We start from the raw sequence: 27,971 nt of genomic DNA on the forward strand, positions 1-27,971 counted from the left end.
TTTATGTATTTAGATCATGTCTTACACACAGAACAGTACTGTAAACATGAAATAGCTTAGTTTTTGCTGCTACAAAATTACGTCTGTTTTTTTTTCGGTGATAAGAATTCTTTCTTACTTCTCTTGTTACTAGAAGTTATGTAGTTGGTTTCATCAACAGACCAGTACAGATGAAGAAGCAGTAATGCACCTATTAACATGTTGCAGTGTCTGTAAAAGATTTTAATCTAATGAGAAATATCAGCAGGCTGCTTTTTCTTGCTGAAAAGCCTGGATCTGATTATCAAAAATGGCTTCAGTGTGTATTAACAAAGGGAAAGCAAATGGAGAGTTAATGTTGCTGTCACATTCACATGGTTGTGCCAAGAAGCTATTTGCAGCATATGTTGTTCTGAGATGAGATTATATGATAATTGTTGTTAATCTCTGTGTGACTAAACATGGATAAAAAGACACTTAGATATTTAAATTTTTTATCAGTATAAGAAGTTTAAATTATTCATGTGTGAAGAGCTGTTAAGCTTGTGTTCCTTGAAATCTGTCCAGAATGAAAAATTCATACCGTGCTTTTCTAAAACTCTCCTTGACACTTTCTTCAGAATAAGGTGCTGGTTTTTAATCTCACTAAATAGATTTCTTAAATGAATGTGATTTAAATTTTTTCTACTATGGGGAAGGGCTTTTTTCTGCCTTCTCATTGCTAATTAAAAAATACACTTGCTAGTGTCCTGTAGATTGTCCGTGGGTTCTTCTGCAAGGTCTCTTCTGATGTACCTTCATGGCTTACTGCATGGCATCCATGCCAGACAAGTTTGAATGTGCAAGTATAACCTCTGCCATTGACCCCTGTTAATGAGGAAGAGGTGTGCATCGTTTATTTTGCAGAGATATCTCTGTGTAGATGCACTGGCCGCTTTCTGCATGAATGAAGATAAATTGCTGAACTGCAAAGATTAATGAAATATATCCTTTAAACGGTGAGATTATATCCTGCAAGTGCTTTCAGAAAGCATCTACGAAACCTTTTTATTTGGATTTGTTTACCTAATAGCTATTAGCATTTTTCCATGAAGATAACATTAGTCCAATGGACTGCAGTCATTCACTTTGGAGACAAGAAGGTGGCTGTGGTGAGAAACACCTCACGTAGTTGTTGAGTTCACTTGAGCTGGGATGTCTGTTGTGAAATTCTTTTAAAAATCCTACTCACTACTCACGAAAATACTACTATTATTACTACAATATAATTAGTACTTCTAGCAAAGTCTGTAATAGAACTTTGTTTCTTTTTTCTTTGTTTGTTTTAGATGTAACCCATCAGACTGCCACTTTTCATTATTCTTCCATATATGTACAGTAGATTTTCATTAGTATTTAAACTTCTTTTTGGCCAGGGCTTTGTTTTAATAGAGAATGAACCTGAGTTCCAATGAGAGTTTCTGAAGTTAGTACCTGTTCTTACTTAGAAGTATGGATTTTTTTTTTCCTATTCCTTCCCTCTGCCTGGATTATAATAGGAGGGTGATCACCCACGTAAGTGTAAACATGTCCTTGTTTGCAGCTCAGTGCAGACCTATGTTTTTGCAGTGATTTCAACATATGGAGGAAAAACAAAGGGAAGAAATACTAATCTGCTTTGTAATTGAATGATAAAATTTCATGTGCATTTATTTCTGATCAGTGTTTTTATAAACTTGAGAAAAACAAAGAAAATGGTTAGCACTGTGAAGCATCTTTCATGAGGATGCACTGCTTAGTGTGATGACGGGACATAGTAAGCACACTCAGTAATCTTGCATTATGTTTAGTCATATCTCAGGAAAGTTTTATACTTGGATTTTTTTTTATTTAAAATAATTTAGATGACAGAAAAATAAACCCAGCCCAACTTTGGCTATTGCTTGAATTTCTACTATGTAAACTTCTATGTCAGCAGACATTTTCACCTGTTTTATACCTGAAGTTAAAATAATAAGCCAGTTCTGGCAGAAGTAATAAGCGAACATGTTTGTTTGTGAAGTGACTCATCCATTTAGTTGTCTAAAACCATAAACTCTGTTACGAAGAACCTAGATTAACTTTTCATGCTTGTCCCCTTGAACAGCACGGGAAGAAACACTACTAACAAAAAAAAAGAAGATAAAAATTGAAAATGTGTTCAGTATTCAGCTGCCTTACTAAGTTCATAACTCAAAACAGAAGTTTGGAAAGGTTGTGACTGCCCCTCTAAAGTTGCATTAAAGACAGTGAAACTGGGATTTGGCTATAACTTTTCTAAGTGAGGGTTTCAGGACAAGCATTGCAGCTATTTGCGGAGAGAAATAGAGTAATAATTCATAGTTGTGATGCATGATTATATCCATGTGTGAATAAGCAACAGCCAGAACACCCATCAGTGGTTTAGAACAGTATTCTCTCTGCATATCTGGGCTGCTTTTTTGTATGGATGTACAATAGTTGATCTAGAAAATCACTTAATTATCAAGATTTTGCGTTCTTAGATGCACTAAAATAAATTCTTAATGACTAGAATGCCCAGTGACTGGTGTAGTTGTACAAAATGTGGACTTTCATTAGAGTAGTACATACCCTTGAAAGAAGAAAGTATTCCAATGAGATTTTCTGAATGAATACTTTTCCTGCAGGAATCATGAACTTCTTTGGGCCTGGAGAAGTATCTAGCTCTTAATGAAACCTCTTATTAGGAAGTAACTCCTCTTGATTGACTTTTCCATCTGTGTGAAAAACTTAACTAACCTAATTCTGCTTCAATTTTTTGCTCTGTTGAGGACACTAAGTCTTCTGCAGTAATGTGGCTTTATCTCATTTTATTATTCCAGGAACTTCAGAAGTCTTTTGGTAATATAAAAAACGCATAGTTTTAGCAAGTTTAGGAGTTTTAAGAAGTGCTGTTACAGAGGAGGTGTTGTCTGAAACTGTACAGGTGATTCCAGTTGCCTTTTGGATTATACATAAGTCTTCATGCATGCAATTACTGTGAGATACATGGAATCAGAACAAATCAAAATACTAGTATCAGGTGCAGCCATTTTGGCTGATGTGTGATCTGCTTTCCAGCAATGAGGCTAGTATGTCAAATGTATGAGAGCTTGTGTCACTCCGCTGTCACTAGGGAGTGATGAGGGGGTGAAGGGACAGGGAAGAATGATCACTATATGCAAAGAAGCCCTACAGAAAATGTTTTCTTTCTCCCTTCACAGCAGTTCCAAAGTCCTTGTTGCAGGAAAACAGCAGCAGACACCTTTACCTAATTTGATCTGATGTTTTGTGCTTTGTGAAAGTAAAGAGAAATTTTCAGAGCCCTGTGCAGTACAGGGAGATGAGATGCCTTCCTGTTCCTGGGCTTTTAGTTTTTTTGATTCTGGGAGAGAATGGTTGGGGTTTGGGGCGTGTGTATATGTGTTTGGTTTTGGCTTCACATTGTTTGTTGGGGTTTTTGTTTGTGTGTGTTTTTGTTTGCTTGCGTGTTTTTGTTTTGTTTTCCTAAAGCATGTGGGAAGTGGCGAGCACAGATTTGGTTGAACTTATGTGCAACTTTTGGATAACTTAAAATTCTGGGAACTGTTGTTCCAGTGCCTTGACAAAATTTGCAGTTTGCAGAAGTACTTACTTCTAAATAAAACCACAAAACTATGTAACTGTTAGCTCTGATCTTAGCTTTCGATGTAAAAAATAGAAAAAATGAGTTCTGTCTGGCTTGTCCGTTATTCTCTCTTTCTCTCTCTTTCTTGAATTTGCAAATGAATGCAAAAGGAGCTTGTAAAGGAAGAGTGAAATAGAATCTGATTTACAGTGTAACAGCTATGTAAGTGTGAATACTTTACTCATGAACTTTTCGTTTGTCAATAAAATAAGAAAGTAAAATTCCAGATATTAAGAAAAGTTCTGTCAGTGTCATCACTGACTACACTGTGCATAAAACAATACCCATCAAAGAAGCTTGAAAACAGAATCCTGTATAGTATGAGTAAAATATAATTCCCAAGTTTCCTTTCACACATACACTTTTAATCAAAATCAAAACGTGGGCCAAGTGGTATTTTCATTATTTGACAATTTATTTTCGAAGTGAGAAAGGATACCTAATGTCGTCTCTGCAGAAGCCTGTTAGTTCAGAAACAATTAGTAAAAGCCAAATAAGTACCTGAGATAAACTGCTTATTTTTATTGTGTAATTTTGATAACCACTTACAGATTTCTCCTGATGTCTTATCCAGTTCTCTATTTTCTTAGGCTTCAGGCTCGAATTGCTCACAGAATCCAGGAACTGGAAAACTTACCTGGTTCTCTACCCCCTGATCTGCGAACCAAAGCTACAGTGGAGTTGAAGGCACTTAGGTTGCTGAATTTCCAGCGCCAGGTAATGCCTTTTGCTTCAGGAAAATTCTCATAGAGGTCATTGCCAAGTGTGTTCATGTAGCAAAGAGTAAACTGGCAAGAGATTTTGCAGCAGCACTGAGCATAGGCGGGAGATTTTTCATGAGAGCAAGCTTGACTGATAAGCAGGTCACAGAACTGTGTAGCTTAGATTGTCTTTTGTTTCATTAATAAAAACGTGCAAGAGTTTTTGCTTCCTGCTTTGTCTTGCAGTGTAAAGTATAACCATAGCACTATGTCTTTCATAATGCAGATGGCATTGGCACAAAGACAAAATGAGCTGGACAGGCTGCAAGTTGATTTTTCAACACAAATCCTAATAGACACCTCTTTCTGGGCATACTTCACATTTATTATGGGTCTCCTTGTATTAGGAAGAGTTATATGTTGGTATCGTGTGTGGTATTTCTCTATGATCTATTTTCAGGATTTCCACTGTGGCTCACAGACTTTGAAAATTAAGTGTAATGAGATCATGCCTAAGATACAAGTTGAATTTTGAGTGCAGATATCAGCAAATGAATTTCAGAAAAGGAATCACACAGGCAGACTCTTGTGCGCCTCTTGCCACTGTTTTTTCCAGCTAAGTTGGAAGAACAAAGATACGATTTAGCAGGTCAAGCAAAAATATTTCTCGACAGAAGCCTTGGCAGTAGTTTTACCATGATGTCCAAGTCTTCCTTCCCTCTGCCCTTGGCACTCCTTTGTAATGAAGTTTTGTCAGAGGTCAGATGAAAAGCATCATGCTCTCTTTGCTGTACTGCTGTAACTGTGGCAATACTGTTCCAAGCCCTTAACATTTACCTCTCCCTGCTGTCTCCTGTGCAGCTGGCAATGAGATGCGTGACCAGATATGTTCAGGTCCAGCTCTATAAAGTATGTCATGTATGTTGTTCATTCATGTTTTACTTTGATGGTGTAAAATCTTAGCTACCTCCTTTCATTGCAGCAAGATATTCATTTGCAGCATCTTGTAAAGAAGGAATTATGCTTAAGAGCGGTGAACACTTTGGCTATCAGGTGGAGACTTAGGATTTGTTTAGGGAGACAGACATAGCTGCTACAACTGTTTAAGTGCTGGGTCTTTTCAGAACTGTAGTGGAAAGGGAAGAGGAGGCTGGGACATCTTCTGGACTGTTGCTGTTTTACTCTGCCATACCAGTGTTTAAAGTTGTTCCTCCCTGTTTTAAAAATGTTTTTTTAAGCATTTCTTTTCTCCCTCCGGTAGCTAAGGCAAGAGGTGGTGGCTTGCATGCGTCGTGACACAACACTGGAGACAGCACTGAACTCCAAAGCATACAAAAGAAGCAAGCGCCAGACCTTGAGGGAGGCCCGAATGACAGAAAAGCTTGAAAAACAGCAGAAGATAGAACAGGAGAGGAAGCGTAGGCAGAAGCACCAGGTACTTTAACTTATGAGTTGTTTGCCCGGTGGCAGAAATGCACCTTACTTTGCTGTGTGGGTCTTCTCTGTTACATATTTTGTTTACTGTTGGAGTTTCTGAGATTAAAGAAACTCTGAATCATGTAATAAGCAATTGGAAAATGCTAAGATTAGAACTTCTGTATTCCTGATTTCAAATCCTGTGCTTTGTCAAAGTGTCTGCACTAACTTCTTTCTCTTTTCTAGGAATACCTGAATAGCATATTGCAGCATGCTAAAGATTTTAAAGAGTACCACCGGTCAGTCGCTGGGAAAATTCAGAAACTTTCTAAAGCTGTAGCAACTTGGCATGCCAACACTGAGCGTGAGCAGAAGAAAGAAACTGAAAGAATTGAGAAAGAAAGAATGAGAAGATTAATGGTAAGGAATAGAGGAAGAAATAGGGTTGTTTTAGCTAAAATTCCATACTTCTTCTTGTATTTTATAGTTTTCCCTTACTTGCACCTGCACAATATCAGTTGTGTGATTCCTAGTACAGAGTAGCATGGTTTTGTGTATGACCATATATTTTCAGAACACTGTGGAACCAATCAGTGGGCTGCCTTCATTTCAGGAGTTAAAATATTGCTAGAATTTAAAGTGTAGACATTCATTCCACAGCTTGCCCTTTGTTGAGTACAACTAGAAATGGCGATTGTGTCACAGCTCGTTAACAGTGCCCTGTTTCCCCAAAAATATGCCCTAGCATGATTTTTCAGGATTTTTGAGGATGCTTGAACTATAATATAATATGCCCTACTCAAAAAACAAGCCCTAGTTGCAGTTCATAAAAGAGTCACTTTAAATAGTCTCCAGGCAGCTATACGTGTAAAAAAGTAATAAGTTTTGGAGTAAAAATTAATATAAAACCCTGTCTTATTTTTGGGGAAAGAGTGTAGTATATATCACATGCAGGAATGGGCATTGGTGTGATTTTAAAAGATACTGTCAAAACAAGCTTGAATATATAAAGGAAGTAGCTTGGCTAGATTACAATGACTGTGTATTCAGTAGTAATAATGATGATAATCATAATAATAATACATTCGAAGAACTTAGAGTTTCAGTGTTACAGTTCTGATGGCTTGAACATTACAACTGAAATTTACAAGCAGTTTTCCAAGCTCAGTTTGAACATTGCAGTTGTTCTTGCCAACTTTCTGCAGTTCTGGTGTCTCTGCAGAAAGGCAGGAGATTTTTTCGTATGTCCTAAATAAAGTAATAATCTTTAAATTACTTTTTTTAAAGTAATCATCTTTAAAATATTTCCTACTTCTGTTTGGTTTTTATAAGGCATTGTATACTTCCTTTATTATTTGTTTTGGCCAAAACTCATAAAGGTGTCTCAGCTGCTTACCTTTTAATTTTCTGACATGATCAAGTGCTGCATTATATCTTTGCAGTACATGAAAAAATATTTCCTGGTATGTGTTGCCCCTAACAACACACTTAAGCAGAGCCATAGGATGTAAAAGTTCCTAGAATGACTCAGATATTGCTTATCTGATGAATCTAGTCTCTGATAGTGACCTATATTAAAGGTGAGATAACACCAGAGTAGAAAGATGATAGTCTGCCCAAAAGGAAACTTTCTGCAAACACCTAAAAGAAAAATATTTTATTCATACTCAAAAAGAATTAAATGCAAGTTTGCATCCAGCTCCCACGCTCTTTCGCTGGGTATGGGCTACTTGCACTTCATGGCTTTGAAAAATCATCTCTGTAGGAGACTTACCAAGGATCTCTGTTTTGGTACATGGTAATCTGTTTGCCGTGTTAAGTGGTCTTTTTTTTATCTCCTTATCTGTCATAACTGCTGTAGATTTTCTAGTTGTTAGGCCATGACAGTAGGAGATATTTAAAATCAAAGATAGATCAGTGATAAAAAGAAGACTGGGGAAAATGTGGGCCCTCTCCAGAAGAAAATGGGAAATCTGGTTATCTGGGCTATGGAGAAGGCTGAGGTAGTCAATGACTTTTTTGCCTCAGTCTTCAGTGGCACGTGCTCTGGACACACTGCCCAAGCCTCATAAGGCAAAGGTGGGGACTAGGAGAATGAAGGACCACCTATTGTAGAAGATCAGGTTCAAGACCATGTCATGAGACCTGATGAGGAGCATCTGTGGGTCCTGAGGGAACTGGTGAATGAAGTCCCTAAGCCACTATCCGTCGCATTTGAGAAGTCGTGGCAGCCTGTTGAAGTTTCCACTGACTGAAAAAAAGAAAGCATAATGCCATTTTTAAAAAGGAAAAAAAAAAAGGAAGACCTGGGGAACTACAGGCAAATCAGTCTCACCTCTGTGCCTGGCAAGATCATGGATCTTGGAAACTGTGCTACGGCACATGGAAAATAAGGAGGTGTTTTCTGACAGCCACTATGGCTTCACTAAGGGCAAATTTTGCTTGACAAATTTGGTGGCCTCCTACATCAGGGTTACATCATTGGTGGATAAGGGAAGAGCAACTGCAGTAATCTACCTGGAGTCATGCAAAGCATTTGACACTGTCTCACACAACATCCTTGTCTCTAGATTGGAGAGATACGGATTTGATGGGTGGATCACTCAGTGGATAAGGAACTGGTTGAATGGTCACACTTAAAGAGTTGTGGTCACCATCTCAATGTCCAAATGGAGACCAGTGATGACTGGCATTCTGCAGGGTTTGGTATTGGGGCCAGTATTTAACATCCTTGTTGCTGACATGGACAGTGGGATTGAGTGCACCCTCAGCAAGTTTGCTGACAACACCAAGCTGTGTGGTGAGGTTGACCCACTAGAGGGGTGACATCCAGAGAGACCTTGACAGGCTAGAGAGGTAGGGCTGTGTGAAACTCATGAAGTTCAACAAGGCCACGTGCAAGATCCTGCACATGGACTGGGGCAATCACAAACACAATTACAGCCTGTGAGGAGAGTGGATTGAGAGCAGCCCTGGGGAGAAGTACTTGGGGGTGTTGGTTGATGAGGCACTCAACATGACTTGGCAATATGTGCTCACAGCCCAGAAAGCCAAACATATCCTGTGCTGCAGCAAAAGAGGCATGACCAGCAGGTCAAGAGAGGTGATTCTTTCTCTTCTCTGCTCTCATGAGGCCCCACCTGGAGTATTGCATCCAGCTCTGGGTCCCCCAACGTAAGAAGAATGTGGAGCTGTTCAGGCGAGTCTAGAAGAGGGCTATGCAGATGACTGGGGGCTGGAGCACCTCTTCTATGAAGAGTGAGTGAGAGAGTTGGTGTTGTTCAGCCTGGAGAAGAGAAAGCTCTGAGGACTCCTCACAGTAGCCTTCCAGTACCTAAAGGGGGCCTACAAGAAAGCTGGAGAGGGACTTTTTACCAGGGCATGTAGTGATAGGACAAGGGATGATGGCTTTAAACTGAGAGTAGATTTAGATTAGATATAAGGAAGAAAAGCTTCACCATGAGGGTAGTGAGGTACTGGAACAGATTGCCCAGATTGTTGTAGATGCTCCATCCCTGGAAATGTTCAAGGTGAGGTTGAATGGAGCTTTTACCAACCTGGTCTAGTGGAAGTTCCCCTTACCTGTGGCAGGGGGGTTGGAACTAGATGATGTTTAAGATCCCTTCCAAACCGTTATGTGACCTGTTAACACAAATATATGACCCTCTGGGCCTGATCATCCAGTGAATTTTTTTACCCGTCTAGTTGTCTCCCTGTACAAGTCATAATGATCTAACTAAGATTAACAGATGATTATTGACATAGAAGCTGGTAGATGTTTCTTTGGAAGCATTTCTGTCAGGGCTGATGTCTATTTTGTATTTCTAGGCTGAAGATGAAGAAGGCTACCGTAAGCTGATTGACCAAAAGAAAGATAGACGCCTGGCCTACCTGTTGCAGCAGACAGACGAGTATGTGGCTAACTTGACTAACCTGGTATGGGAGCATAAACAGGCACAAGCAGCCAAAGAGAAGAAGAAGAGAAGGAGAAGAAAGAAGGCAAGTAATCATAGCTGTTATTTTTAGGCTGTCTCTTCTTCAAATATAATTTCAATGATGATTAATGTAGTGGTACCCAATTGTCATACACATACCAGAGTACCTAAAATTATTTACACTGCCAAATTCTTAACAGTGAGGGAACTTATCTCTCTTCCCTGAAATATATAAAAAATTTGCTATCATAATTCAAAAGAAGGTAAGATGGAGGCTGGATTAGAAAATTGTGGGCTGTTAACATTGATTTGCTGATAAAACTTTCTACAGGTAAGATTGGGCTGGACATAAAAGTAGGATTAAAGTACCCAAAAAGTATTCATTGGTTCCAAAATACATTGTACGAAGAAGATGAGAAAAGTCTGGTCTGTGTAGTTGTTTCATACAGGGTAACTTTTTAGACTTCCATGTTCTACACTTGGCTTAGTTCGTTTTGTAGGACCATTGGAAACAACTAGAGAAAAAGAACTTGAGTATGTGTATTAGAAATGAGTATGCTGCCAGTAGTATTGTCCGTTTTGTCTTCTTCATATTTAATTGAAGTTTTTCAAAATTACTTTTCTTTGTATGAAGTATTTTACCCTGTTAGAGAGACTTGTGGAAACTGAACAGTTCTGTTTCCAAAAAAATAATTCCATGTGTGAAATAATCATTATGTAATGATATATATATGACCTCTGACTACCATACATCTTTTGCAGGATATGTAAGAGGACTTTCATAATCCATTTCCATGCTTGCTTTGCTACTAATTACTGATACAAATATTATAGACATTGTATTTACATGGTTTACAGGCAGCACTTTAAATATGCTAGTGACTACCAGTAAATAAATATTCTAATTTTGGAGATTAATGGCCTAAAAAATGCTCCATGTTTTCTCTTGTCCTTCTCCAAAACCTCTGTTCTTTTTGTTGAAAATATGTTCTTAACATATGAATGGGTGGTTCATGGTTGCAGAGATATGCTGATTTCAAATTGGGTCCATCCTTCTTGAAACACCCTCTATTAGAGAGCAGTGTCAAGTGCAAAAGAATGGAACCCTCCTCTTGTTGTTCACCCAAGGGAAAAATATCCTTGATCAATGTAGCTCGTTTGGCTGAGGCCAGTTAAATGCTATCCTAACTCATCCTGCCCCTCTATTTGTTTAAACTCTTCAATTCTGGTACAGCTCCTTTCTTTGTTAGCAGATATTACCTGCTGCCCAGAAATGCTGAAGCAAACAGCCCGCAGGCTTTTATTGATGTTGTTCTTACTGAACATCAACTGTTGTTGTAGTGACCAGGACCAATTGCGTTTGTGTAGCCCAGTGAAGTATTTATAAAGCTTCTCCTTCTGGTTGTTTTGTATATTGAAGAGTGTTTTATTTCATAAATATTTTAAAGGTTTTAGACTAGAATTAAGCTTAGCCAGATTTCCGTTTTGTATTATACTCTTGAAAGGGTAGTTAACAAAGATGGTTAGGCATGTGTACTGGAGTACAAAGGCTATGTGAAAGAAGAATATTTTTTTTTTTAATGTGGAATTTACCCATGTCTGCTGCTACATGTTCATTTGAAGTTCGTATCTTGGAAAATGGGCTTTAATGGCAAAGACAAAGGCTCAAGGCTTGATCTGAAGCAGATATTGAGGATCATCTCAATATTTGGTAGTGTAGCTATTCCTTAACTATACTACTTAAAAAAAAATAAACAACTGGTTTATCTAAATTTATCACACATGTTAACAATACTTGGAACCTGTTTATCTAAAAGACACAATTTAAGAGGTCTGTTCTTGCTCTTAGTCTGGTCTGTTTACATTGGTAACCGAAGTAAAACTGTGCTGCAGTACTACAAACCCAGCACTCTGACAGGAGCAGAAACTGTATCCTTTCTTACTCATTGTCAGAATTGTCTAGGAAAGTTCCAATTCAGGAGCAAACTATGTCTTCAATTTTATCATACTATGCTTAAATTTTTAAGTAGGGTAATGAGGACAGTCTTTGACAAAGATACTGCTTGTTTCTTGGAATGATGCCTGGGGAGAACAAAAATCTGGCTTGCTCCAGCTAAGAACTCCAGGATTCTTTTTGTGGTCTATGTAATTGTGGTCTTATTGACTTAATTGAGATATAGTGCAAAGAACTCCCAAAATACCCTTTCTATTTAGCTCTCAGACCAAAAAAAATTGTGCGTATGTCCAAAATTAAAGTGTCTGCATGAATATACAATGTGTGATGCATGGTGACACCTCCGAAACTGAGATTAAAGTACTTTAGAGGAAATTAATAGAAATTTATGGGAAAATTAATTATTTTTCAATTTGTATTAGCATAGTCTGTAAGCAACTGAGATCTAAGTCTGGACCAGAAATCCAGTAGGTTGGCCACTTCTTAGATGCAGATACATTACGGAGACTAGAGGTATTGTAGGTATCCTATTCATACTAGTAAATGGTTTGTGTGTGGTAGTAACTCTGTGCCTATATCTACCCACACCTTCAATTACATGCTTTCTAGGCTATTCAGAAATAGAGGGAAACATATATTCTTGGTCCAAAATGCTTACATCATAAGCAGTATTCTCTCTATATTTGAAATCTGACCATGATATTTTTCACTTCTTCATTTGTTGTAGAAGGCTGAAGAAAATGCAGAAGGAATGGCATCTGGTCTTGGTCCTGATGGAGAGGTATGAATTTTACAAGGTGGTTTTTTTGTGTGTGTCATGGTAGTGATTTTTTGTTTGGGTTTTTTTTTGGTTTGTTTGTTTGCTTTCTTTAACTTCTCAGTAGTTGTTTTTTGTGCCATTGCTATAGCTTAAAAAAATAATGACCACAAATGTTCTAAGAAGAACTATTGTTTACAATCAGGAATAAAAATTATCAAGATTAAAATTTGTGCTAGCCTGTTTATCTTCAGAAAGTTGAAGACTAAAAGAAAAATATCTTGAATCTATCATTGAGTATACTGAAGAATCCCTCTTAGCTTTGTTACATGTTTAAAAGTACATGGTTTTCTTTCAGTTCATGTGTAGACATATTCTAATTTCTTTTTATAAAATACGTTGTTGACATTGCATCTAATTACTTTTTGGACATAGGACAGACTGTAGTATTATGATGGCTTAAGTCATCTGAAAACTTTCCTTCATCAAGAAGCAAAGAGAAATGAGTAATTTTTCTGTCATTTTTTACATAATATTTTTCATTCAGTAGCAAAGTGTATGCTGCCTCATTAAGAGCTTCTGTTCCAGTTCATTTTTATGTAAAGACTTTAGAATTGTATTTATTGTTTTACTTTTGGTCTTTTTTTGTACTTGCAAGTGATATTTTTGCTGATATAGTTAAGGAGTTGTAACAAAGTCCATTAATATAGTTATGGATGCACAGGGAAAATGTGCCTAACATTGCTATAACTTCAGTATTTATGGAGATGGGCTAAGTTTTATACTCTGTCAGTCACAGTATTTGTGGCTGTTCAGAAATATTTTTTCTTGTTCATATATATATATATATACTAGGAAAAGATTCTTCAGGAGAAGCAGTAGTAGAAGGCAAAACGTTTTGAAGTTAAAAACCTGTGATTAAATAACAAAAAAAAAAAACAAAAAAAACAAAAAAAACCAGAAAAAGTAATTATGCTATTCTAGTTTTGTTCGAGCACCAGACTAAATAAAAGGTTGTGTTATTGCAGGTGCTTTATCAGTTTAATTGAAGAAGTTAGGAAAGTATATCTTTAAAATAAGCCTTATTTACTTAAAAAGTTAACTAAATCATTACATCTTTGTTTCTCCATGTAAGCATCATAAGGTCAATGTAGGTATTTTTTTACAGATGTAACAGGCTTAAATGTCTATAAGCATACTTACCTTCTGTCTTTTTGACAGAAGCAACTATTGTGTTCTTTCTCATGCTGCTCTTGTTAATCTGTTTGTAATACTGTAATATATTTGTGGATGCCACACAGAGTATGTTACACACAAAAATACTATGACTCGGTGTCTCCTTGATAGCCATGTGGGAAGGTGTGGCTTCTAATAATAAAACTTTAGTGCTTGTTCAGGTCTGGAATTCTGAAGGTGCTATTAGTTCTTTTTATCATGAATAGCAAACATGAAATTCAGTTACTTTATGGTATAAAACTTCATTTGAATTTTTAGCCCATAGATGAGAGCAGTCAGATGAGTGACCTTCCAGTCAAAGTGACTCACACTGAAACAGGCAAAGTTCTTCTTGGACCAGAGGCACCAAAAGCCAGTCAGCTGGATGCTTGGCTGGAAATGAATCCTGGGTAAGTACTTAGCGTACAAGTAGGCTGCTTTTTCTCTTTGTTTTGGTGTTTTTCATGGGCTTCCCTTAGATATTCTTTTGCTTTTTGCTTTTTTGCTTTCCTTATTATGTGTAAACTGAGCAGATGTATTCAACCCAATCCCTCCTCTTTTTATCTGTAATTCATAATCTTTCTGTTGTCTTTGTACAGGTATGAAGTTGCTCCCAGGTCAGACAGTGAAGATGAAAGTGGCTCTGAGTATGAGGAGGAGGTATGTGTCTTTTAAAAAAATGCTGTGACAAGAAATACAGTAAAAACAAGTACTTATTCCGTGTAATATTTTCCTCTTTTTCATAAGGAAGGAAGGCGTAGCAATAGCAGGTGTATAAGTGTTTTAAGAATAATACAAACAGGAAAAGTAACTGGTTTGTAGTTCTTTTCAGTTCATAGCACTTGCCCTTTATGCGTGCTGTAGATGCCTAATGGGTAATCTGGTTTAGGAAAAGTAAATATTTTACTCTATTGGTAATCATGAACCAAACAATATAAGCAGGTTCCTCTTTTAAAAGTTAAAGATTATGTCAGAGATGTAGGCTCAGACTGTTTAGGCTAGACTTATTTGATTCAGTACTTTAATGGTGATCTAATACTGTACGGAAGTCTGCTTTGCTGGAGGTCCATGTTCAAAAAGGAGGCAGAGGACTAAAAGAGGTTACCTTATTCGAATAAAGGGAGAGCCCACTTGGACACGTCAGTTAGTCCACAAGACACTTCCCCATGGGATCTTGACACAAGAGGGTACAATCCCCTTTTAAACGAGTTTCCCAGCCATAGATCCCTTGTTCTTTCCCCATTGGCTGAGACACTCGGAGGTTACAACATTCCAACACACCTACCACACAGAACACATGTGGGTTTACATAAATTTTATGTTCATTATATCTTACTCCAGGCATCTAAGCATGGATAAGTTAATATGTATAAGGTGATTAAACATGCACATTAGGACCAAAGGTCACTAAAGTTCAGATTGTGGTTTATGCAAAACAGGGGTCTCCCTCCTGATACTTCTGCTTAGCTGATTGGTCATACTTAATTTTCTCCTCTCCTTATCGTATGCCTGCACATTTTTGCAAGCATAAGCTTGTTGCATCACACTTTTGTAAACACAGGTGTTAGACATTCATATCAATAGTTATTACAGAAATTCTAAAAATAATCTTAAAATTAACACATGCAAAGATCCCAACTGTGCAGTGTCATAATATCAGATACTATGAATTATCTGTGTTCCTACTTGCATAGCGTTTTTCAGGGAAGTACTTTCCAAAGAAGAGGAAAACTGAGTAGCAGAGAAGGACCATGTTCAATCAGCAGGCTAGTAGCAGAACTAGGTATAGAATTCAGATGTCCTAGGGGATCTCCTTATTACTGCTAATGTAATTCTTAGTCTCTCAGTATTAAGATAGGAGGGGAGAGCCTGATTGATACCTGTCAGATTCTAGGAGGAATATTTAAAGAGTCGTGCCTGAACTTTATGCATAGACTTTTGAGCAGCAGTGTTGTTTAGAGCTGAGGAAATAATTCTTAAGGTAACACACTTGTAGAAATCAGAAGCGTGTTTTGTTCAACTTCATTAGTGAGATTTTAAGTTGTTGGTAATCTGTTGCAGCTGTAGCCAGAAGACAAATTAAGTTATTTTTAAAAATAGCTGTTGTCAGTTTTTTAAGCTTTATTAAATTATCACACATCACAAGGTCATTAAAGGGGGAAATTATTTTTATTTTGAAGTATCATGACTTCCTGTTGGTTAATATATGTTAAAAATTATCTTCATGTTACACTGCAGTGCAGTTCTGTTGCAGAATAGGTGTGAGCTGAACTTTGTGATTCAGATTTGTGTCATAAACCATTGACTGATTCAAGCTAGCAATATGTGAATGCCAGCTGAAAGAATGAATTAGGAATATGTTGAACTTCCCAGCACCCATGTTATTTTTCTGTGTTCTGTAGGATGAAGAAGAAGAGTCAAGCAGGTTAGAAGCAGATGAGAAGATACTCCTGGATCCTAACAGCGAGGAAGTTTCTGAGAAAGATGCAAAGCAAATCATTGAGTGAGTGCTGTTTTTTCTTAGGAATTATGATTTCTTACAGTGACATTTCCTGAGAGTAGCTTACTCTAGATTACAGTGAGTTACAGTAGCTTCTCCGACATGAACATCTGCAGGAGAAGGAACACAATCATTTCGTATTGTATACTGTTTATAAAATAGCTTGCACACTTTGGTGTGCTCACCACATATCACAGAGGGACCCTGAAGTTAGTTTTAGGCAGACAACCAGGTCCAAAACAGGCTTTTGTTCTGTCCAGGAAAGTCCAGGAAAACAACCGATTAGAAATGGGGTTTTTACAATCAGTTAATCCAGTAACATAGAATACAGGTTTGGATATCAACTTTGAGGAAATTATTGGGGTGCAGCAAATAATAACAATGGAGATCCACAGTGTGCATACAAGTGGATCACCAAAAACAATGCCAGAGCTGTCCCTGACTCCAGGAAACAAATACACGTGCTCATATTTAGGCACGCAATATCCTCACTTTGCCGAAGTGAGGAAAAACAACACCTGCAATCCTGCGAGGAAATATTAAGAAGTTTATCACTCACTCACACGGTTCGGTGAGGGAATCCCAGTCCCGGGAGATTACTTTAGGCAGCCATCCTGGTAAGGGGAGGGCTCTTGACGACAGCATTTGGGTGGCGCTCTGAGAGGACAGGCCAAAACCCCTGCCTCTATGGGGGTCCCGTTTATATACCTGAGTCAGATCTGACTGTGGGCATTCCAGAAGCGCCTCTGTGCCCCCTCCTCCTCTCTGTTAATGACCCTGGCCAGTAGGCTCTGGGGTCAAACAAACAAGCTGTTACCCCATTGCAGGAGAGGCAGTGGGGAGGATGTGTTGAGAGGAGAGGAAGATGTGCCCGCATCTTCCATATTGAAGGAAGGGGGCACGGGGAGTGAGGGCTGTGCATCTGCCACACCACAGCTGGGGATTTGTGCTTTCTTTAGACATACATATATGAGCTGTGGTCAAAAAGCCTTTGCTTTGGGGAATTGACTTGTTCTTTTTCTGCTTTCCAGGACAGCCAAACAAGATGTCGATGATGAATACAGCATGCAATACAGTGCTAGAGGGTCTCAGTCCTATTACACTGTTGCTCATGCAATCACAGAAAGGGTGGAAAAGCAGTCTTCTCTTCTTATTAATGGCACACTAAAACATTATCAGGTGAGAAATCATTAAAATATTAAAATATTTAAAACTTTGAATTATGTTCTACATTTCAATGTGGTATTTCACGTGGCAAACTGAAAATTTATTAAGAAATTCAAGATCTCTGATAGGTTAGAATTTGGGAATTTTATGTACAAAGCAATGACAGTTACCAATCACAGATAATGTTTTACACATACTGCTTGAATAATAATGCCAACTTTCTGCATATACCTGTAACTTTTTGTTGTTGTTGTTGCACACCAATATTTTGGTTTTGCTCTCCTGCTCTTGGATCCAGAATTTCAATTCTTGTTGTTTTCATGTTTGCCATAAAAGGCAATTAAAAATGTTTCCATAAATACATTAGCTACAAAAGGAGGGCTCAGGAGAATCTCCATCCTTTATTGGATGCAGGGGGAAACACAGTGACAAAGGAAGAGGATGAGGCTGAGGTACTTAATGCCCTCTTTGCCTCATTCTTTAATACTGAGACCAGTTGTTCTCTGGGTACACATCCCCATGAGGTGGAAGACAGGGATGGGGAGCAGAGTGAAGTCCCAGTAATCCAAGAGGAAATGGTTAGTGACCTGTTGCACCACTTGAACACACACAAGTCTATGGGGCCAGATGGGATCCATCCAAGGGTACTGAGGCAGCTGGTGGAGGTGCTCACCAAGCCACTTCTCATCATTTATCAGCAGCCCTGGCTAACTGGGAAGGTCCTAGTTGACTGGAGGTTTGCAAATGTGATGCTCATCTACAAGAAGGCCTGGAAGGAGGATCTGGGAAATTACAAGCCAATCAGTCTGATCCTGGGGCCAGGAAACATTATAGGTCAGTTCATGCTGAGTGCCATCACCTGGCACATACAGGACAGCCCAGGTGATCAGGCCTAGTCAACATGGGTTTATGAAAGGCAGGTCCTGCTTTACCAACCTCATCTCTTTCTGTGTGAAGGTGACCCACTTAGTGGATGAGGGAAAGCCTGTGAGTGTTGCCTACCTGGACTTCAGTAAAGCCTTTGACACTGTTTCCCACAGCATTCTGCTGGAGAAACTGGCAGCTCACGGCTTCAATGGGTGTACTCTTTGCTGGATAAAAAACTGGCTGGATGATTGAGCCCAAAAAATTGTGGTGAATGGAGCCAAATCCAGTTGGCAGCCAGTCATGAGTGATGTTCCACAGGGATCACTATTGGGGCCAGTTCTGTTTAATCTCTTTATCAATGATCTGGATGAGAGGATTGAGGGCACTCTTAGTGAGTTTGCAGATGACACCAAATTAGGTGGGAGTGTTGATCTGTTTGAAGGTAGGAAGGTCATACAGAGGGATCTGGACTGACTGGATCGATGGGCTGAGGCCAGTTGTATGAGATTCAACAAGGTCAAGTGCCAGATGCTGCACTTGGGTTACAACAACCCCCGACAGTGCTACTGGCCTGGTGAAGAGTGTCTGGAAAGCTGCCTGGTGGAAAAGGATCTGGGAGTGTTGATTGACAGTTGGCTGAACATGAGCCAGCAGTGTGCCCAGGTGGCCATAAAGGCCAACAGCATCCTGGCTTGTGTCAAGAATAGTGTGGCCAGCAGAACTAGAGAAGTGATCAGGCTGCCCAGGGAGGTGGTTGAGTCACCGTTTCAGAGGTGTTTAAGAGACCTGTAGATGTGGTGCTGAGGGACATGCTTTAGAAGTGGAGTTGGCAGACTTTTTCAACCTAGATTATTCTATGATTTGTGGTTAATTAACTGTTTTCTGTCTTCCAGTATTTAAAAGGTTAGGATTTTACATTTTTAATTAAATTGCTAGTATTTCAGTGAAGTGGTAGATGAAATTTGGAAACAAGAAAAATATTTTACTGCGGACGTTCATGTTTCATATTCTTTACAGTCATTCAGTGGATTTACTATCTAGGAACTTCTGACATAAACTAGATTCATATATGATTGAAAATGTGCTTGGTACATGTTTTCAACACTTCTGCTATTGTACAGTTTTCTAGACAACTCCCAAGAACCTCCATCTTTTCTGTGTAGAGGCAGAACATTGTTTCTATATTCAGATAAAATAAAGAATCATACTTACCTTATCTAGGTGTTCCTGCTCCAGCAGGGGGATTGGACTAGATGATCTTTTGAGGTCCCTTCCAGTCCCTAACATTCTGTGATTCTGTGATTACCAACATGCCACAGAGATGTCTGTTTCTTCTTGGAGAGAACTATGAGTAAGACTGTTTCCTAAGTGTGTAAAGCATTATGATTACAGCCCCTGCTTCCTATGGTCCTCAGCACTGCCATTTATTGCAGTAGCTTATTTAAATACTTGAAAATTCAAGAGTTAAGCCAATTTCGATTTTCAAATTATTTTAGGTTTTTTTATATTTGGCTTCTCACTGTGAGGCATTGTGGGAAAACAGGAAACAGTGAACAAAAGCTGGAACAGTAGGATTGAGACTGGGCATACAGGAGAGGACAGCATCGCTGTGGAGCAGGGAGTCAGAGAGGTTTTATATAGTTTTTTCAGCTGCTGGCCATGTAAAGCCCTGAGTGACCTGGTCCCAAGGCTGGACCTACTTTAGTCAGCAGGGGACTGGCCTGAAAACTGCCTGAAGTCTGCACTAGACTGAATAATCCCATGATCCTACTCATTCATAGCAAAACTCCATCTGAATTTGAGTTCTGTTGTGAATCCTCAGCACTTCTTTGTGTCTCACTGTGAATCCTATTGCTTTACGAGGATTAATTTAGCAGAAGTTAAGCTCTCTTGTGTTCTACCTTGTCCTCAGTATTTTCACTGGGGGCAGCTGACCTGAATTCCTGAGTGATGCCCAGTGAACATCAAATGACCTCAAGTCGGCACTATAAGTCCAGTCATTCTCAACAGCCAATCTGGTGTTACATTGAATTAACTCGGTTACAGATTCACTAATAGTGCAGGGTCAGGCCATGGCCATTGAATTTACCTACTTTCACAGGTTTACAAAGAGTAGAATGTATACTGTAAGTCTGAGCGCATTCAATGAGAAATTCTTATGACTACATCCACAAATAATGAGGTTTATTAAAGTAACAGGTACAAGTTCTTTTAGATTGCCATTGATAAAATATACTATCTGCAAAAATACACTTCACTTGCAAAACCACACATTAGTTGCAAGAAATATGTATTAGAATTTATATATATATATATAAAAATATATATATATAACCAAGATGGCTATATAACACTACTAATGTGATTACAAATACAAGCTTGAAGTCTTAAGTGTCCTAGGGAGACATTTGGTATAACCAAGTGTGCACATCTTACCCAAAACCATCCTGTCAACTGATTCCAGGAAGTCTGTTATGCTGTTGCCTTAATTTTGCAGTGATGGTGTCTTCCCTGATGTTCCCCTGTTGTCTGGGTATTTTAGACTATTTTCTATGTTTACATGGAGCTTGAGTGAGTCTAGTCATACATGCCTTTGTTATTGATGGGTGTAAAAACTCTTGCTTTGATTTTTAAGGTAAAATCTTCACAGTGCTTGCTTGAGGAAGCATAGGGGCATGATGGAGGCATGTATCTTTTGAGATGGAGGTGTGTTTTTCATTATAATGAGATTATAATGACCAAAGTTCATCACAGGACAAATTTCAACACATCTGCTGGCTCAGTAACTAGCATTTTGGATAGAATGGAACATTTATCTTTTCTAGTTGACAGCAGCTATACCATCTGGTTCCTATACCTGCTCTGTACACAGGGCCTGGCTGCAGCATCTCCACATTGCTCCACTGCCCCCATACTCAGTGCCAGCACTCTGGGCTCCCCCAGTGCAATGCCATCCAATAACCCACACCATGTTGCAGGGTGGAGCAATACAGAGCAGATTCCTTACCCCCCATGCAGCTGTCTAATTTGCTGAAGATGTGGATATAACTTTATTCTCAGTAAGTTTATCTTTGATAATTAGTTTCAATAATTTGCTCCCTAAGTAATTAGTCCACAAACCCTAAAAAGAAGAAGAAGAACATGTCATGTGATAGGTTAAATAACATTTCCGGCATAATTGTGGAATGCTGTGACTAAGACAATATAATCCAGCCATATAAAGAAATATACCACTTTCTCAGCTATGACACCATCTTTATTTTTGTTGCCTCATTGTCACTATATTGCACAGCTTGTGCACCCAATGAAGCAGGGAGCCATCAGATGCAGTCAGCAGCGTTCTTTACTGCATAAGCCTCATGTGTTGTCTGGGAAGGTTTACCTGATGTACTAAATGAACAGTGTATAACAATACTCATTTGATGACCATATTGGCTTAAAGTGCTTATGGATGGGAAATTAAGATTACTTCCTGAATTGTAGTTACTTATGGGTCATAGAAGTATTCTTAAATTATGCAGACTTGTGTTTTGCAATGCAATTCTCCTGTGTGCCACAAAGCAAAATAATTTAGTCCGTGGAGTAACACAGACAGAAGGATTACCAATTAGTGCAGGTTCTTTAGCTGCTCAGGGTGATATCTAGCAATAGAATCAGTTCTTTATGTTCTTTATGATGTCCGTTCTAATAGTAATTGCACCCAGAGGTAGAGGCACACTTGTATAAAGAGGTTTATGTCAGGAGCATTGAGGCCTGGCTTTGATTCTAGCAAGAATCTTCTGAAAGAGGCTATTCTGTGACTCTCCCCTTCAGTCCTGTGTTTTCTTGTCCTCTAGGATTTATGTGCTTTTTCCTTGTCAATTTTTTTCTGCTTTTCCATGTTTATTACTGTCAAGTTTGGTCAAACAGTCTCCTCCTTCATATCAGTGTATGTCAGCAAAAAAGTTCAGTGACGTAGAAGAGAGAGTTTTCCTGTTCTCAATTATGAGGCTACTTTGTGAGTGGGATTTACAGTTGCAGAAACAATTCTGATCAACTCCAGGTGGCCAGAGTATTTAATACCTAAATATATTTACAAATCAGTCAGAATGTGCACAAAGCCAGTAAAGTAACAGTATTTTGAATACTCTCTCGCAGAGACAACAGAAGGTTATTTCAAGGATGAAGTGTTTTCTCTCTGAACCTTGTCAGGTCTCTCACCATGCATGAGGCACACCAAAAGTCTGGATCTTAGAAGCAAAAACTTAGTTTGCGCTTGTGTGAGTAATGTGATACACACATGTGGAAGTCTCTGTGACAAGGGAGTAATCTGAGTCAGTGCTTTCTAGCAGTATTCAGACTATGAAACTCTGTTATGGAGATGTTTCTTAGTTACAGTACACTCTCTTCCTTTAGTCTCTGGGATTTTATACACAAGGCTTAATTGGACAAGGGGGACCTACTCTGACATGTGTTGGCATGGACAGCAGACACTAAATGGACATGTGCTATAAGAGCTCTAGCGTACCAGTGATGCAGTTGACAAGTGTGAGACATGTTTTGCACAGCTTGCTGAATTTGGTTTCGGAAGATTTTAATTGAGACATGAAACTTAACATTTAACAGTTGACAGTTGGAGAACAAACTCTTGTAATGTCAAATATTTATCAACCTTAAATGTGAGAGTCTGTGGCGCTTTGTGTGCAGTACAAAAACACCTCCGTGTATGAAATCTGACTTCATATTATGGGCTCTGCTAAACAGGAGCGATGATTTCTATATAGCTGTTACCAGAAAGTCTGGTTGTGTTTTTGTTGTTGTTGTTTTTTCTTTTGTTTGTGGAGGAGAGGTGTTAAGATAAGTAGGGATCCCTGTGCATATACTATTAATAAAGGCAATCCAATGTCTAAGTAGGCAGAGGCATCAGTACTTTGGTTTGGCAGTACTGAAGTTAATTATTTGTTTTGGTTTTAAATAACTGAAGCTATTATTCTTCATTTCAGCTCCAGGGACTGGAATGGATGGTTTCACTCTATAATAACAATCTGAATGGAATTCTAGCTGATGAAATGGGGCTGGGAAAGACAATACAGACTATTGCACTCATCACTTACCTGATGGAGCACAAAAGACTCAATGGCCCCTATCTCATCATTGTTCCCCTTTCGTAAGTAAAAGATCTCTTTCTGCTGTGATCATTTTAAGCATTGCAGAGTGGTTTATATGGAAGACACACTTGTTTTTCATATAATGACAAGATGAGGTACACAGTGGGATTACACTGAGCATGTATGCAGTGTTTTCTTTGATCACTTCTTCCCAAGTACTTGCCTGGCATTGGAAGGGTGACCAGAAGTCTGATAAAGCACTTAATTGCATTCATTTCACTGTCCACTCTATTGGCAAAGCAAGTAGTGAATTTACTGTAATTCACTCTTAAGCCACAAGAGGAAGATGGTATTTCTTTCATATTACAGGGCTGCAGTTGCCCATTCAACTTCAAACTGTGATATTAAAAATCTGTTGCTTACTTCTTTAAACACCTGACACCTCATATAATATGAAGTAATCATGCTTTAATGAAGTTGGATGATCTTTTAAGTACTTTATAACAAACCCTAGATGTAGCCTTGATGAGTGATACTCACACTTGGGCCAGGTGTCCAGATTATGATTTTTTTATTGTGCTTCCCCATTTTGCTTTCCCTTAGCTTTCCAAGATGTTGTTTGTTTTATAAATTTCTTTAATGCATTTTCCTTTCTCTAAAGGTGAGGTGTGGGTTTTAGTGATTGGAAGTGCTATGTTTTACATAAAAACTGTCAGGCATTGTAAAACTGATGTAGGATACTGCAGCATTTTTTTATTATTTTTGTGTGTAAGTGACTTCATTGATGTGCAGAAGGTTCCTGGCCTTTTTGTTAGAGAGTGTGTCTACCAGTTGTGCTGAGTGTATAAATTTTATTCATGGCCATCTGTTTCAATTTCTTTTTGAGGTATCCTGTCTTCTGACTATTCTGCAGTATTAACCAATTGAGTAACACAAATAACACAGCTGTGTCTAATAGTGTGAATACAAATGATGAGCTCTAGCACGAAAAGAAATTGCTGGGAGAAGATCCATATAAAGTAAAGCAAAGTTAAAAATAAAGGGAGAGTGTTAATGTCATATTTCACACAGGCGCAGTAAAAATAAAAGGTTTAGTACTCTTTAATGATTTTTCTTATGTTTCTGAGAGGACCTGAAATTTCTTTCTTGTGTAAGTTTTAAAAACTGTCTTTCCCTGCCTTTTCTTAATAGCTAATACTGCTGTCATCACAGGTCCAGTGAGAAAAAGAAAATATAGGCAATCAAAAAACCTCAAGGTGGTTTTTTTTTTTTCCTAATGTATCATGACAGCAACTAGCTTAGCCATAAAAATGTATTTGCTGTGACAAAACAGCAGAAGCACAGTGTAAAAATGAACCTGCATAGTGGCACTGGGTGGCAGTATAAGTAGTTCTTTTCAAATAGAACACAGCTTAATTGTATTACCAGCTTCCTGGGACTGTATTTGAAAACATCAGTGTTTGGACGATAAGTAGTATAAAAGCTCTTTCAAATCTATTTTTTGTTCAGGGTTATCTTATCCTTAATACATTCCATGATACTAAGATGCTACTCTTTATTGGTTTCAGAAATCCCTGAATATGCACTGAAAGAGGGTTTTACACTTTTTTCTGTTTATATTTTATTACAGTATATAAAGTGCATTTTAAAAAACATGCTGTTAATTATGGGGCTGATTACATTAAATGTGCTGAAAAGTTGGCAGCCGCTTGGAAACATTTGTGAAGTTTGACCTGCAAATGATGAAACACATAACTTTTTCTTTATAATCTCTATGATAGGACTTTATCCAATTGGACATATGAATTTGACAAATGGGCTCCTTCTGTGGTGAAGATATCTTACAAGGTTTGATTTGCTTTTTATGTGATTATAGAGTTCAAGGAAAGAGAATAGAGCCAGTTTTTCCTCTGCCTCTGCACGCCTTTCTAAACTGTTCACTGATGAAGTTTTGTTACCTGTATCAGGTACTAAGCCATGAGAGTTAATCATACGAAGCAGACTGTAATTACTTCCGCATAGTGAAGTGCAGAATAAAATTGTTAATTATCATGTTGTAAGGCCTCTGATTAGAGTAATACAAATGATAACTACTTCTCACTTTATACATAGCTGAATACTTCACTGTTTGGCTATTGTAGTAGTGGTACAGCCAAGCAGGTTTTTTTGGGAGACTGGACCCCTAGCTACATGTTTGCAGTGCCCCATAAGCAGAGCTTTACAGTCTATCTAAACCGTTTAGGGAAAGCACTCTGAAGAAGTGCCTGGAATGTATTGACATATCGTTTGCAGTACCGTGGGATTGCAAGTTCATGTGAATGCTTTGTGTCTGCTAATTTATTAAAAAAAAAAATATATTCATCAGAAGAAGGAGTAGCTGCTCACTTCTCTCTCTCTTTTAGGGTACACCTGCAATGCGCCGTTCCCTTGTTCCTCAGCTTCGAAGTGGAAAATTTAATGTTCTTTTAACTACTTATGAGTACATAATAAAGGACAAACATATCCTTGCTAAGGTAATTATGACTGTCGTCTCTTAACAACAAAGCCTTTGACAGACCTCAAATGGTGCAGAGCACAACACACCTTTTTATTATTTTTAGGGAATTCCTGAGTTGTTCTGTCTTTCAATAAAAGTTAAAACTTCCATTTACTTTTCTATTCCTCTGTTTATGACTGGACTTCTTAGCCACAGCTCTTGTAAGCACCAGGATTTTCCTGAATGTGGCCAGGAGACTAATTCATTTTGCAGTTCTGTCAGTACGGTATACCTGCCTGTCCTAGGAAAAACATGATTTTTCTCCCTTCTGTTTGATGGCATTTAACCGAATCTGCAGTCCTGACTTTTTTGTTTCCATTGTGTCTGACCTGAAGCTTATTTTTATTAGAGCCTTTCCAGCTATGTGTTTACTTTTCATCAAATGAGTATAAGTAGTTACCTGTATAATTAATTTGATATTCAGACACTTTACTACACATGGCCCAGTTCTTAAAGGGCCATGAATTTGAAAGCTGTTGTACTGTAAGACTATTTCATATGCACAGAAAGTAGAGTAGGATGGTATTTTGCAATACAGGGAAACTACATGGTCCTTACTGTCCCTTTGTTGTTTATTTTCACCTTCTTTCTTTTTGTGCTGTGTAATCAGAGCGTATCGCTTTTTCCTCTCTGATACAAATGAGTGCATTTTCTTAGCATAATTCTGAACATGTGAGAACAATTTGAGACTGCAGAGTTTTGCTTCCCTTTTGGTTTTTGCCCACCCTTGCTAGAAGATAGGAAAGACATCACTATGCTATTAATCTTGTCCTGGGAAACTGAATTAGTTTAGCACCTTTGAAAGTGCAAACCGAGGCCTTCTTAGTCATATGGTCAGTGTTGCACCTGTGCTGACTGCTCATGTTGTAGTATGGGTGGTAACAGAGCACCTTGCTTTTGATGCCTGCTGTGGCTGCATTTAAACTTTCAAATTCAGAAACAGAAGTTCTACTTGAAGATGTGGAAACTGAGATGAGATGATCATAATTATGCTGCTTCATTCTTGACTGAAAACATAGGATTAGCTGAAACAAAACAAAGTTCAGGGTTGCTATTGTTTGAGAGCATAGTTATTTTGTCTGGAAATGCTTCTGTCTCCTTTCAAGGTTCTTGCTGCAGACAGGTTTATTTGGAGTTTATCTGGTCTCTTTCTTCCTTCGTGAACCATACTCTAGTCCTTGAAGAACTGGTCACCCTAATCTCTTTCCCAGAAGTGGGAGAAGTCCTCTATTTGCTATTCCAACTCAAGTCAGAATTTAGCATCAGATTCAGCATACTTAGTGTTTGTTTCTATTTTTGCTGCTTGCAAGGGTACTGGGATTATGCTTGATTTGGCTTTTCTCATAAATGAGAATGACTGGTGTCACAGCCTTGAAATACTTTTTTTTTTATACCTGTTGAGAGGAATTTGAATAAGCCTGACTGGCTCTAACTTTGCCCACTTTTCTTCTTTTTCTTGCAGATTCGATGGAAATACATGATAGTAGATGAAGGCCATCGAATGAAGAACCATCACTGCAAGCTGACTCAGGTCTTGAATACTCACTATGTGGCCCCCAGACGAATATTGCTGACTGGAACTCCATTGCAGAACAAGTTGCCTGAACTTTGGGCTCTTCTCAATTTCCTCCTCCCAACCATTTTCAAGAGCTGTAGCACCTTTGAACAGTGGTTCAACGCTCCATTTGCCATGACTGGAGAACGGGTACTGTGGCAGTTTTTTTAAAACATCAGAAATAAAGCACTTCAGTGAAAAAAGAAAGGAGCTTATACCAGAAGGATTAGTGTTTGAATGCTCCCTGATACTTAGGGAATTAACGTAACTAAAAGCTACCCTTTTTATAATGCCAGAAAATTTTATTATCAGTGTTTTTTTTATATAGAATCAGTTTGGTTGTAACATGCACGTAATTATTGCACATAACCTTTCACGCAAGATAAGACATTACCTAATATATTGAGTTGCTTTGTAGTGACTTTTATAAACTTCTGTAGGTGGACTTGAATGAGGAAGAAACTATTCTGATCATCCGTCGTCTCCATAAAGTGCTCAGACCCTTCTTGCTTAGAAGATTGAAGAAAGAGGTTGAGTCCCAACTGCCAGAAAAGGTTTGCAATAAAAAGAGTTGTGGAAGGGGTTCAATATTTTTTTTAAGCATTAAGTAATGTTCC

At 38.4% G+C, this 27,971-nt stretch overlaps 1 protein-coding gene across 4 annotated transcripts in view; it reads left to right on the forward strand.

Moving 5' to 3' along the window:
* The window catches only part of SMARCA2 (SWI/SNF related BAF chromatin remodeling complex subunit ATPase 2), a 118,170-nt gene that overhangs the window by 35,863 nt on the left and 54,336 nt on the right, over positions 1-27,971 (forward strand). For all 4 annotated transcript variants that reach the window (XM_080361928.1, XM_080361929.1, XM_080361931.1 and 1 more), the window contains exons 7-20: positions 4,255-4,381; positions 5,627-5,800; positions 6,028-6,201; positions 9,610-9,780; positions 12,398-12,451; positions 13,922-14,052; positions 14,242-14,302; positions 16,045-16,145; positions 17,174-17,321; positions 23,159-23,322; positions 25,045-25,111; positions 25,666-25,776; positions 27,262-27,504; positions 27,795-27,908. In XM_080361928.1, the coding sequence (XP_080218054.1) occupies positions 4,255-4,381; positions 5,627-5,800; positions 6,028-6,201; positions 9,610-9,780; positions 12,398-12,451; positions 13,922-14,052; positions 14,242-14,302; positions 16,045-16,145; positions 17,174-17,321; positions 23,159-23,322; positions 25,045-25,111; positions 25,666-25,776; positions 27,262-27,504; positions 27,795-27,908 (1,840 nt within the window). The remainder of the gene's footprint in view (positions 1-4,254; positions 4,382-5,626; positions 5,801-6,027; positions 6,202-9,609; positions 9,781-12,397; positions 12,452-13,921; positions 14,053-14,241; positions 14,303-16,044; positions 16,146-17,173; positions 17,322-23,158; positions 23,323-25,044; positions 25,112-25,665; positions 25,777-27,261; positions 27,505-27,794; positions 27,909-27,971) is intronic.

Source organism: Nesoenas mayeri (assembly GCF_963082525.1).
Source record: "Nesoenas mayeri genome assembly, chromosome: Z".
NCBI lineage: Eukaryota > Metazoa > Chordata > Aves > Columbiformes > Columbidae > Nesoenas > Nesoenas mayeri.